The sequence below is a fragment of the Brachyhypopomus gauderio genome, chromosome 8 (genome assembly GCF_052324685.1).
Source record: "Brachyhypopomus gauderio isolate BG-103 chromosome 8, BGAUD_0.2, whole genome shotgun sequence".
Taxonomy (NCBI): domain Eukaryota; kingdom Metazoa; phylum Chordata; class Actinopteri; order Gymnotiformes; family Hypopomidae; genus Brachyhypopomus; species Brachyhypopomus gauderio.
The window spans coordinates 27226132-27238631 of NC_135218.1; the positions used below are offsets into that span (position 1 = coordinate 27226132).

The following is a 12500-nucleotide window of genomic DNA, read 5'->3' on the forward strand; positions in this document are numbered from 1 at the left end:
TTCCTTCCTGGAACGACTGTGTGATCACTCTCTCTCTTTCCCAACCTACACTGGGGAACCACTCGACCGTGACATCACTCTCGGACTCTGACCTAGTGCCATAGCTGTTGCTAGTTAGACGGAGTCACCCTTGGCCAGCTAAAACCCCAGCACAAGGTCAGCGGCTGTTGACCTTAAAATTAATGTTATGGTACTTTGCACATATATTAGACTCATGCGTCCATGGAAGATAATGAACACATATAAACCACGGGCCCCTGAACGTTTGTTTGTATTTACAGTTATGGTTTGTTTGTATTTACATTAATAGTTTGTTTATATTTACACTAAATATACACTTGTCACCTCTTTATTGAGTTGTGAGAATACCAGAGTAAACTCATTTTGGCCCCATATGTAAGTGACATTGATGTGAATATGATTCACAGCTGAGGCTTCTGGGACTTATTTCACTCTATGTTCAGTCCTAGCTCCTCCTCCTAAGCTCCGCCTCTCTGAGATATGGGCCATTTGATTGACAGTCGACGTGCGGTCCCTTCATGCCGCCGTATCACCGTTAAAGTGTCTCTTTAAATGCTCCAGACTGCCTGTCTCTCTGGTGTCATGTCTGCATGCGAGCTGCATGTCTGCCTAATGACACACATCCTGCAGGGTGTATGGCGTGAGCCCCAGATGGACGGAGCTACTGTATATGGTCATGTGAGGTCCGTAGAAACGAACCAGCTGAACCTGGTGATGGCACTTCAGCAAGCAAGCAACACTCAAATCGCCAAGTCTCGTGAAAACCTTAGAGAGACACCCATGAGCCCGTGGTGCAGTATTCAGTTATTTCTTTATTAGGACTGCACAATATATCATCAGTTAGTCAATATCGCAGTCCTGGCCTGTGCGGTACTGATATGACATACGACATATGACAATACCTGCGTTTCTGCTCCTGTGTTGGGGGAATCCTCACCTTCCTCATCCTCATGTGTGGTGATGAAGCACACATGCTTACATCACCCAACAAGCATGATTCATAAACACAAAGCAGGAAAGTCATATTTCACATCAAGAGGTCCCAGCTGTGGATTTAATCACATCCAGCAGTATGACTGAAGTATAGATCTTTCCTGAATGTCACGCAGTGCCGTGAATTCTCCTGTGTGCTCAGCTCAGCTCAGTAGTGCGTTCTCCAGTTAGCACGTCACCGTCGTTGCAGTGGTCATTACTCAGAAACTTCACAAGTATGTATGATTTGTTAATGGCTGGCCATCAAAATGATTATTTATACCGTAACACTGGATGGGTGTCATGGCCATGAGTCAGATGCAAACGGTCTTCACCCTCTCATACTCAGACAGGATGAGTGTAGAGAAATGCGTCCTGATTGGCTGGAGCTGTTGACTGACGTGGTCTCCAGCCAGTGGAGAACGCCCGCTGAGAGATGGGGCGGGGTGTTAGTGTTATGTACCTATGGCGGTGGATGTTTGATGGGCTCGTTGAGAGCAGCAGTGGGAGCTTTTACGACTGGGTCCACTGATGCTCTCCAGACGTCCTAAAACTCAGAGTGAGAGCTGCTCCATGGTCCACTCCTCACACACGTGTTCCTCTCAGAGACACTCCTGCTGTTTAGACCAGGAAAAGCAGTCTGTAATCCTGCTGAACAGGGATTCTGTCTGTAATCCTGCTGAACAGGGATTCTGTCTGTAATCCTGCTAGTCTCACGGCGTTCGACGTTTTTCACGATGACTCTGTTATTGTGCTACTCTTGTATATTTTGAGATTGGACTTCAGTTTGGATTATAAATACAGTAGCCGCCATATTAATACGATTGCCTCTTGATATGAACTAAACTACAGGACACTACAGTGACTCTCTAAGAACCTGTACAACTGTGACATATCAGGGAGTGTGTGAGTTCAACAGTAGAACACCCTTGACATAGCACCTTTCATTACTGATGACAGCCTTCTGCTGGGTTCAAATTAAACACCAGTGTTTGGGGAGACGTGTGCTGTGTTTACTGGTGTCAGGCCACGACCACCTTCACGTAGGTTCTTGTGAACACATCAAAAGGGCCCTGTTAAAACAGAACCTGTCGAAGGCCGTATGTATCGTGCGTAGCCCTTTTTGGGTCAGAGATCGCTACAGGGCTCTCTGTAGGGAGTGTGTGCCCTTAAGAGCTTCTGTGCTTCTGTGACCTCCTGACATGCAGCAGGTCGTGAATACAGCTGAGGTTGAACTGGCCTTTCAGCCCGCGTGTCATACACACCACTGAACACACGTCCTGCCGAGGCTCATGTGGTAGAACAACTTCTACACCACCAAGGTCACGTGCTCTTGTCCTGAGGAACACGCTGTGTGTGAACTAAACTGGCAAATATCTGGTGTAAATGCAAAAAGAAACCTCTGTTTTGGCTATAACGTTCATACATTTTCTTTCACTGTGAAGGCCTTATAGAAAAGCTGTTTGTCTATATCAGTGGTTCCCAAAGTGGGGGGCGCGCCCCCTAGGTGGGGCGCGGAGCTATTGCAGGGGGGGCGCGGAGCTTGAAAGTAAAACGTGCACATGTGTCAATATTAGGGATGCACCGATTCCGATATTAATATCTGAAAAAATTCTAGATCGGGTATTGGGGACAATGTGACCGATCCGTAAAAACAGATCTATTCAGGCAAATTCTATGCTTGTATTGCTTGCCTTTCGGAGTTAGTTCAACCTTAATACTCGCGCTGGTGGTATTCCACTTATTTGCTGGTTGACCAAAATAAACCTGGGCTACAGCAATACTTCACTGTTCATACATGAACTGGTGAGTTGTCCAAAGCTCATTTAATGCGTTACTTACAGAAATAAAATAAAGAGCAGTGGTCTGACTCGGTCTACGGCAGAAAGCTAAAAAAAACAATATTCCATACGCGCGCTCCACTCGCTCCCTTAAAGACACAGTAGCCTACACATATTTCTGGCCGTTACATGCTTTGTGCTCTGCGTGATGTCTGCGCTTGCAAACTAGCCGCATATGTATTGCTGTTTCTCTTATTTCATCTCCTTATTTATTTTAAATTATATTTAGAATTCTTGAACCATTTAAAAGGTTTCTTACAGTTTATTTTTTTCATGTTTAACCAAAGTTGTGAACCTATTGTTTTTGTAAGTTTTCAACACATCCCTAGTCAGTATGGGGGGGGGGGGTGGTGTAGGGGGGGGGGGGGGGGGGGGGCGCAAAAATATTCTCATCCACTAAAGGGGGGCATGGCAGAAAAAGTTTGGGAACCACTGGTCTATATAGTCCCCAGTCCAGAGGAACATACCGCAGTCTTATGTGAGCATTTACTTGGATTCAGTAAATCCTCAGATATGTCCAGAGCATGTGAGAAGGTCTGAGAACAGGTAGATGATTCAGACACAGCAGACAGCATTTAATGTGCGCTGAATACCTTGCATGATTGAGGCATGAGTGCAGGCCATATGGATTGTGTTTGGTATCAGTTCTGATCAGGATTTATCAGACTTTTCTCTTTCAGAAGTTGCTCACACGCAGGGCCCGGTGGACGGCAGCCTGTACGCACAGGTGCGAAAGAAAGACTCGCTCGACGGAGCTGTGAACGACCTTCCCGCCAATCAGCACGCTGCTCCCCAAGTCGAACACTCTAGCCCGGCAGCTAGCCACGCCCTTCCTCTGCCCGTAGCCAACCACCCGCTCCCAGCCGCTGACCACGCCCTGTCAGTGAGCAGTGATTCGGGGAATTCCACAGCCTCTGTCAAGACCGACCGCACGGATGACGCGCAGCAGTCCCTGTCCTCCTCCGGCCCTGTGAGCAACCAGGCGGCCGACGCCTCCATCAGCCCACCGGAGAAGCGCGAGTTTGAGCAGCTGTTGAGCGGCTTCGAGGGTCAGGCTCTGCTCTCCCGCCAGGGCTTCCTCCCGTCCGCCAACACGAGCCCCGGAGCAGGAGTGCGCCACCTCGTGCCCGCCCAGGTCCATGTGAACGGACGAACCGGCACCGAGAGGGAGACCGACATCCTTGACGACGAGTTGCCCGACAGCCAGGCAGGGGACAACAGCGCGGACAGCCTCGGGACGCTCTCGTCTTTCGAGGGGCGCGACACGCCGGCAGACGGTCAGCCACAGCCCGACTCCACCGTAGTTGACGTTGACGGCCAGCAGGGGGAGCTGTTGCTGGACAGGAGGCCGGCGGCGAGCGTCAAGGCCATGCCTGTACACCAGGTGCGGGCCTCGTCTTCGGCTCAGGAGTGCCTGGTGGATTACAGCGGGCAGAACGGCGGGATGTATCGCTCGCAGTCGTACGGGGCGCCCCTGCTGGACGGAGGTCCTCACTACATGCCACAGGCCCCCAAGCGCAGCACCAGCAGCAGAGAAGCTGTGCAGCGTGGCCTGAACGCCTGGCACCAGTATGGCCTCGTGGACGACCCTTTCTTCGGCCCCAACGCCGGCATGTCCGCCTTCCCCACCCACGGCGGCACCTCGCAGCAGGACGTGGAACAGTCCATAGAGGTTCTCAGCATGCTCATGCTGGACCTGGAACCCCATACGCCACCAGTCCCCAAGTCTCAGAGCGCTCCACCAGGGGAGTCCAACGTCGTCTTCCAGCCCTTCTCCCAGACCCTGGCCAGGCCGTCTTACCAGGCCGACCAGGTCCTCCACAGCTTCACCGGTGGGCAGCCTCCATCCGCCTCTGCTAGCTTTGGCCAGTCCTCTCATAGGTCCTCTCCCGCCTACGCCATGACCCCACCGGCCGACATACACCTGAGGCAGTACCAGTCGCAATCTCCATCGCCGACCTACCAGCAGGACCCCTACAGCATGCGCTCGGGCTCGGTCACCTCCCCATCCCCAACCATACCGCTCCCGTCCCCCATAAAGCCCCAGACCGTGTACGCGGGACCCGGGGTAGCGGCCTGCTCTCCAGACCTGCAAGCTTCTTCACCATATCTGCCCACGCAGTGGAGCTGTAGTGCCTCATCCTCTCCGCTGCCCCCCGGTTCTGCTAAAGAACCTGGACCAGACTCTGAGGAGCAGAGCCTTCATCTTGAAGGACTGGTGGCCCACCGTATAGCAGGTAAGGAACAAATCAACTTTGACCGATGAGTGAAATATTATCAAAGAAGACTTAAACCAGACCGGGAAATTGTGAATCACTGAAAGTGTAGTTTACATCATCTCATATTTGATGTGCTATTGATTCCAAAGCCAGACCAGATAAATGAGCTGGATACATGATGCGTCTGAAACCAGCCTATTGGGGTTCAGCTCACAGTCTAATTTGGCCGTTGTTGACAACCTGAAGATGCCTTTATGTCTCCTGATGCCACAGAGATCGTCTTTCAATAGACGCTGGAAAAGGCATCTGTTGCCAGCCCCATGAGACGCATTCATCATATCGCTATTGCACCGCTGTTAGGATTCAAATGATTCACCACTTAAATTTAGACTCTTCTTAATCTGGTCTCAGACATGTTGTTTGTCTCTGAAAAACCAAGCTTCAGGGCTCACAAACGTCACCTCTGCATAATTCCAGCATGAAACATTCATTCTAATATTAACCACACACGTGGATGATTCCCTAAGCCACAGAGTCATAGGGGTGTCGTCGTGTCTTACTATGGAATGGCAAAGAGAGAGTATTCGTGGTGAACTGGAACTATACTCACAAATGAGGCCGACTGTGGCCTGTGTGTGGGAGAGGCACGAGCTGTAAGGATACACTGCGCTGTGCTGAGCTCCGCCTACAGTGCATTCTCTGCATTGAGAAACACGTGCCATGCGGTCTTAGTGTAGAGAGCTCAAAGGCGACGCCATGTGGCTAAGCATGGAACTGCCAGTCAAGGTTTTCTGCTTATTCTGAGTGCACCACGTACAGGTGTCTTAGGGTTTAATAATGTAGTTTAATAAATAGCTTAATAAAATAGTTTAATACATGTTCATTATCTACTTATTTACATGAGCCAGACAATTAAGTATTGTCTGTACTGCACCTGCAGACAGGATACTGCTACATTTGTACCTGCTACATATAATAATGGAAAAAAGCAGCTATTAGTCCCTTCAATTCATGGTTTTGTTTGTCCCCACCCTTTTTTCTGTCCTTCCTCCCTGATTCGTGGATCACCCGTCATGCTTCTCTCCTTCACCTGCATCTCCTCTGTCCTCCTCTTCCTCTTCGTCTCCACCCACTCCATCATCCCAGAGTACAACGCTCGCATCCGTGGCATCTCCGAGAGCATGTCCAACCAGCCTGAACGCCATCGCTCCTATTCCTTCTCCGGTTTGTCCTCTGTCCCCTTCATCCCCCTCTCCCTCTCCTCCTCTCTGTCACTCGGGGCTTTCGCAGCTCTCTCCCTCTCTCTTTCTCTCCCTCACGTTTCCTCTCCTTCTTGTTTTCTGATCTGCTCTTCCCTTCTTTTTCTGTTTTTGTTTTGTTTTGTTTTCATTTTGCTATACGTTCTGTGCACTAAATGATTCTTCTGTATCTTGGTGATCATTAAACAGCTCAATGAATGCGTAATGAATAAGCGTTAGCTCTAATAATGCCAATCATCTAATAATCTACAATAATCCACATCTCAGGCCACTTCGTTTGGTTTAGTGTAGCTTAGACAAAAACATGAAATAAATGTGATTCGGAAATGTGCAACTGCTCACCTGGCCTGCTCACCTGGCCTGCTCACCTGGCCTGCTCACCTGGTCTGCTCACCTGGTCTGCTCACCTGGTCTGCTCACCTGGTGGTCTGCTCACCTGGTCTGCTCACCTGGTCTGCTCACCTGGCTTTGATACTGTAGATATTATTATAACACTCAGCTGTAACCCTCACCTGCAGTACACCGCAGCAACACTTAAAGGAAATCATAATAAGGTCTGACAAAGGTAAGACACTTCTCTTTGGAACGTGTCCAAACAGATTGATTTAGTAGTGCTGCTCCTGTGGAGAACATCATTATAGTGAGTACATGCGCTCTGCACACTTGCGCCTGACGAAAACACTGCAAGAAAATCAATTACGCAAACGAATGAATCAATGAATCAAATGAAGTAAATCTGTGGCCCTTGTGCTGGTGTTCCCCAGAGAGCGGGAGTGTCCCATTCAGCACACGGAGACTCCGCATAAACCCACTTACCCGTCCTGCATAGCTTGTGTATGTGTACGTGCTCAAATACCGCCATTACCACAGCCTGTCCTGCTGATTCTGTCATGGTGTTGAGAAAGGAACCCGAATGATTGTGATGAGTTCTAGCAGCGCTGTGGTTTGTGCACGGCCTCCGTGTTCAGTCGTTAGCGGTGAGATCCAGACCTTCTCCTCCGTGTGACAGGATCGCGTTCGCATCCCGTAACGGCCGAGGACGCTACGAGCGGGACACGCCGTCGCACGACCAGCGAGGGCCACTACCAACAGGGCCCGGAGGACCCAGGCCCACGACGGGCGCTGCGCTCCCCTGGGCACGCCTTCTCTCCTGGGGTAGTGGGCAGCACCCCCACCCTGACCCCTGGAGGACCGGACACGGACATGCTGAGACAGGTGCCCCTGCCTTTCTGACTCTGTGCAGTAGTGCTAGATATCAAATAGCATGTATATAATTATACGAGTCTGCAAAGAAAGCATGATTTTGTGTGTGTGTGTGTGTGTGTGTGTGTGTGTGTGTGTGTGTGTGTGTGTGTGTGTGTGCGCCTGAATTTCTGCTTGTTGGTCGGTCACATGAATCTTTGTTTTTATTTTCCTTCCTCAGGGACACGTTCACACCTACAGAGAGGCTTTTGAGGAGATGGATCCTCTGTCCATTAGCCCCGCCCCTAGCTGTGGTGGAGAGGCACGCCCTCTGACCCCTGCCTTTCCTGTCTCACCCATCACCTCGCCACAAACCCCCTACTTTAACCTATGTAAGTTCAGCCTCCCAGCAGGTAGAGGGAGCTGCTCAGACTTCACAACATCACTGTTGTTATAATGGAAATGGATTACTGTGATCAAATGTTATATTATCAGTTCAGTTTTTTTTGTTGAGGTTATTAACATGCTTTCATTTCATGTTTTTTTTTTTGCCTAATTAGCGTCTTATGTTATATCTTATATCAATCAATTTACCTGAATGGAAACTAGAACCATGTTGTCATCATAGCCCCAGATTTCAGTCTGTTCTGATCAGCTCCACAGTGCCATGTGTGCGCTGTGAGAAACCCTTATCTTAAGCTCTAGCTATTTGGTGCTTACAGACGTCCACCAACACTCTGATCAGAGTAACTCAGTGACTTCCACACCCTCTCACTCATGAGTGTGTACATATTTAAAAACACACACTCTAGGGTGTTTGTGAGACACGTGGGGAAACCAGACGCTGACCATACATATATCACATCGTTACATCCATCATGACCTCCGACCTCTGACCTCCTCATCTTTCAGTGTGGGAAGGTGGGGGGGGGGGGGGGGAGTCTAGGGAAGCCAGCTGTGGGAAAAGTCCCGCCTCCTCTCCTATATCCCCTCCCTTCACTGTTTATTGGCCATCCAGGCTGCCACTCAAAGAACTGACTGGGATTCTTTGGCCGTGTGGAGGAGGCAGTAACATTTCACCTGCTCATCTCCCATTGTGCTCATTTCACTGCCTTCACCAGCACCCCCCCCCAATTCACACAGACCTGCAAACATTCACATAGACCTACATACACTCACACAGACTTGCAGACATTCACATAGACCTACATACATTCACACAGACCCCTGCAAACATTCACACAGACCTGCATACATTCACATAGACCTGCATACATTCACACAGACCTGCAAACATTCACATAGACCTACATACATTCACACAGACTTGCAGACATTCACATAGACCTACATACATTCACACAGACCCCTGCAAACATTCACACAGACCTGCATACATTCACATAGACCTGCATACATTCACACAGACCTGCAAACATTCACATAGACCTACATACATTCACACAGACTTGCAGACATTCACACAGACCCCTGCAAACATTCACACAGACCCCTGCAAACATTCACACAGACCTACATACATTCACATAGACCTGCAAACATTCACATAGACCTGCATACATTCACACAGACCTGCAAACATTCACATAGACCTACATACACTCACACAGACTTGCAGACATTCACACAGACCCCTGCAAACATTCACACAGATCTGCATTTTTTTATTTTTATTTAACCTTTATTTAACCAGAAAAACCTCATTGAGATAAAAAATCTCTTTTTCAAGAGTGTCCTGGCCAAGACAGGCAGCAGTACATTCACAATTTACAATAAAAACAATCATACATAAAAACAATAACAAGTTTTCAATACATCAGAACATAGAATCAAGACAATAAGTCAGATCAATTAATCAGTCAAAACATTTGCAACTAGAAGCATCCACCTCCAAGTTGCTCAACATCCTCTTAAAAGAGCCCAAAGAAACCAGATCTTTAAGTTTCAGGTCTTTTTGTAGCTCATTCCAAGTAAATGGAGCTGCAAACCTAAATGCTTTTTTTCCCAGTTCAGTTCTAACTTTAGGAACAGACAATAAAAAAAGATTCTGGGAGCGTAGATTGTAAGAATCAATACTCCTATGACTGATATAGGTCAGAAGGTAGGATGGGAGTAGACCTAAAATAGACTTATAAACTAAAATAGACCAATGATATTTTCTACGAGCATACAACGAAGACCATCCAACACGTGCATACAGCATACAATGATGTGTAAGAGATTTAAAATTGGTGATGAACCTCAGAGCTCCGTGATAGACAGTATCCAGAGACTGTAAGCTTTGAGAAGAGGTGTGCATATACAAAACATCACCGTAATCTAATACAGATATAAATGTAGCAGAAACCAGTCTCTTTCTAGATTCAAAAGAGAGACATGATTTTATTCGAAAGAAAAAACCTAACTTCAGTTTTAATTTTTTAACAAGTTGCTGAATCTGAGCAGTAAAAGAAAGAGAACTATCAATTAAAATGCCTAGATATTTATACGTAGGAACAAGTTCTATCTGAGTTCCTTGAGCAGTAATAATTGAAGGCAGGTTTGAAAGTTTAGATTTTGAATTAGAAAACATCATAACTTTTGTTTTATCAGCATTTAAAACCAGCTTTAAATCATAAAAATATTGTTGTATAATGTTAAAATCAACTTGTAACTGACTGAGAGCTTGGATAGGTGTGGATGCAGAAGTATACATAACTGTGTCATCAGCATAAAAATGAAATTTTGCATTACAAATATTGTAGTTAATGTTATTAATATAAAGTATGAACAAAAGCGGCCCCAGGACTGACCCTTGTGGAACACCCTTTTGTACAGTGAGTAAGCTGGAAGTGCAGCCATCTACTTGTACACACTGTGTTCTGCCTATTAGGTAATTTTTAAACCAGCCAACTGCATGATCTGACAATCCTGCTTTAGATAATCTGTGTGCAAGGATGGAATGGTCTACAGTATCAAAAGCCTTAGACAAGTCAATAAAAAGGGCCGCACAATGCTGTTTGTTATCAGTAGTATCTATAAAATCATTAAATTCACATAGACCTGCATACATTCACACAGACCTGCAGACATTCACATAGACCTACATACATTCACACAGACCTGCAGACATTCACACAGACCCCTGCAAACATTCACACAGACCTACATACATTCACATAGACCTGCAAACATTCACATAGACCTGCATACATTCACACAGACCTGCAGACATTCACATAGACCTACATACATTCACACAGACCTGCAGACATTCACACAGACCCCTGCAAACATTCACACAGACCTACATACATTCACATAGACCTGCAAACATTCACATAGACCTGCATACATTCACACAGACCTGCAAACAATCACATAGACCTACATACACTCACACAGACTTGCAGACATTCACACAGACCCCTGCAAACATTCACACAGACCCCTGCAAACATTCACACAGACCTGCATACATTCACACAGACCTGCATACATTCACATAGACCTGCATACATTCACACAGACCTGCAGACATTCACATAGACCTACATACACTCACACAGACTTGCAGACATTCACACAGACCTGCATACACTCACACAGACCTCCCCACATAGATCTTCACACATTCACACTTCCCTGAGCAAAACTACCTCTGCTGAATCCACGCCCACTGTCCACGCCCACTAGACTCGCCCACTGTCCACGCCCACTAGACACGCCCACTGTCCACACCCACTAGACACGCCCGACATCATGAGCAGACGAGCTTGCGTTTAAACAGCGAGCACATTTGAGACTCACTCTCTGCTCTTTCTGCTCTCCACCCGCCCAGGTCGTTCTCCACCAGCTCTGACTAGACCCCCCCAGGGCCAGACGTCCCCCCACCCAACAGAAACTCTGTATCACCACAGCTTTTCGGGTCAGTACTCTGGAAAACGGATCAGCCGTTGCTGTCTGATACACATCCAGGAATTCACTGGCCTATACCCTCAGCACACGCCCTGCGTATATCTGTCAGTAGCATTCAGGATTTTCCCACAATCCTCCACTTCCTCCATCTTCATGTAGAACATCATCCTGCATACTTGTTCTGTCCTTCTCATCTGCTGTACCACAATGTTCCTCCAAGCTCTGTCTTCCCTGTGTTTCTTCTCTTCTTCTCTTCCCTGTGTTTCTTCTCTTCTTCTCTTCCCTGTGTTTCTTCCCTTCTTCTCTTCCCTGTGTTTCTTCTCTTCTCTTCACGCTTCCGCTGCTGTCAGACTCTGATTCTAGTGATGATTTGGAAGGTAAGAGGTGATTTTAAATGATGCCCCAGTCCCGCCCACCTCCGGTTACTTATCAACCTCAGCCACTGTGCGATTAGACTCACACGAGCTCCTCCCACACGTCTTACGCCCCTTCAGAGGGTTCGCATGCTAGCTTTGATGTTGCACAGCACAGTTCTGGACTGGACTCTTTGGGCCACCTGTGGTCCGGCTTGCCCTGGTTATGTCTGTGCCAACACACGACCCTGCACGCTTACACAAAAACACTGACCAATTTCTCATGGTTTGTTGTGGTCCTTGTTTATGCTTTAATTGCATTATATAATTTTTTTTGTTGTTGTTCAACAATCAAACCTCAACACAATCTAGGACGTATAAATAAATGTTACATGTCTTGTAACCTTCAGACTGCGGGCGTGTGTGTGTGTTGTTATTGTGAACAGAGTCACATGGTCATTTGGACTCCGTGGGCAGAGGAGGAGGGGTGGTGTCCCCTACACAGCGGTCCTACCCCCCCTTGGTACCGGAGAGATCAGTTCCTGCTGCAAACAGCTTCAATCCTCTTCAGCCGGCCAACAGCGCCATCTACAGCCCGGATGGGTAAGTGCACTTGTGAACCTGAATTCTGCTCTTAATGCCACAGGTCACTCAGTTAATAATGTCTCCTTTAAACAGCTGTGTGAAGCTACACACACACACACACACACACACACACACACACACACACACACA

At 47.6% G+C, this 12500-nt stretch overlaps 1 protein-coding gene across 9 annotated transcripts in view; it reads left to right on the forward strand.

The window, feature by feature from the left end:
* The window catches only part of tns1a (tensin 1a), a 93898-nt gene that overhangs the window by 73063 nt on the left and 8335 nt on the right, over positions 1 to 12500 (forward strand). For 5 of the 9 annotated variants that reach the window (XM_077015985.1, XM_077015980.1, XM_077015984.1 and 2 more), the window contains 7 exons: positions 3515 to 5071; positions 6200 to 6277; positions 7322 to 7527; positions 7736 to 7886; positions 11336 to 11422; positions 11763 to 11789; positions 12212 to 12368. In XM_077015985.1, coding sequence (XP_076872100.1) covers positions 3515 to 5071; positions 6200 to 6277; positions 7322 to 7527; positions 7736 to 7886; positions 11336 to 11422; positions 11763 to 11789; positions 12212 to 12368 — 2263 coding nt within the window. The remainder of the gene's footprint in view (positions 1 to 3514; positions 5072 to 6199; positions 6278 to 7321; positions 7528 to 7735; positions 7887 to 11335; positions 11423 to 11762; positions 11790 to 12211; positions 12369 to 12500) is intronic. The other 4 variants (XM_077015982.1, XM_077015987.1, XM_077015986.1 and 1 more) reach the window with 4 other exon arrangements.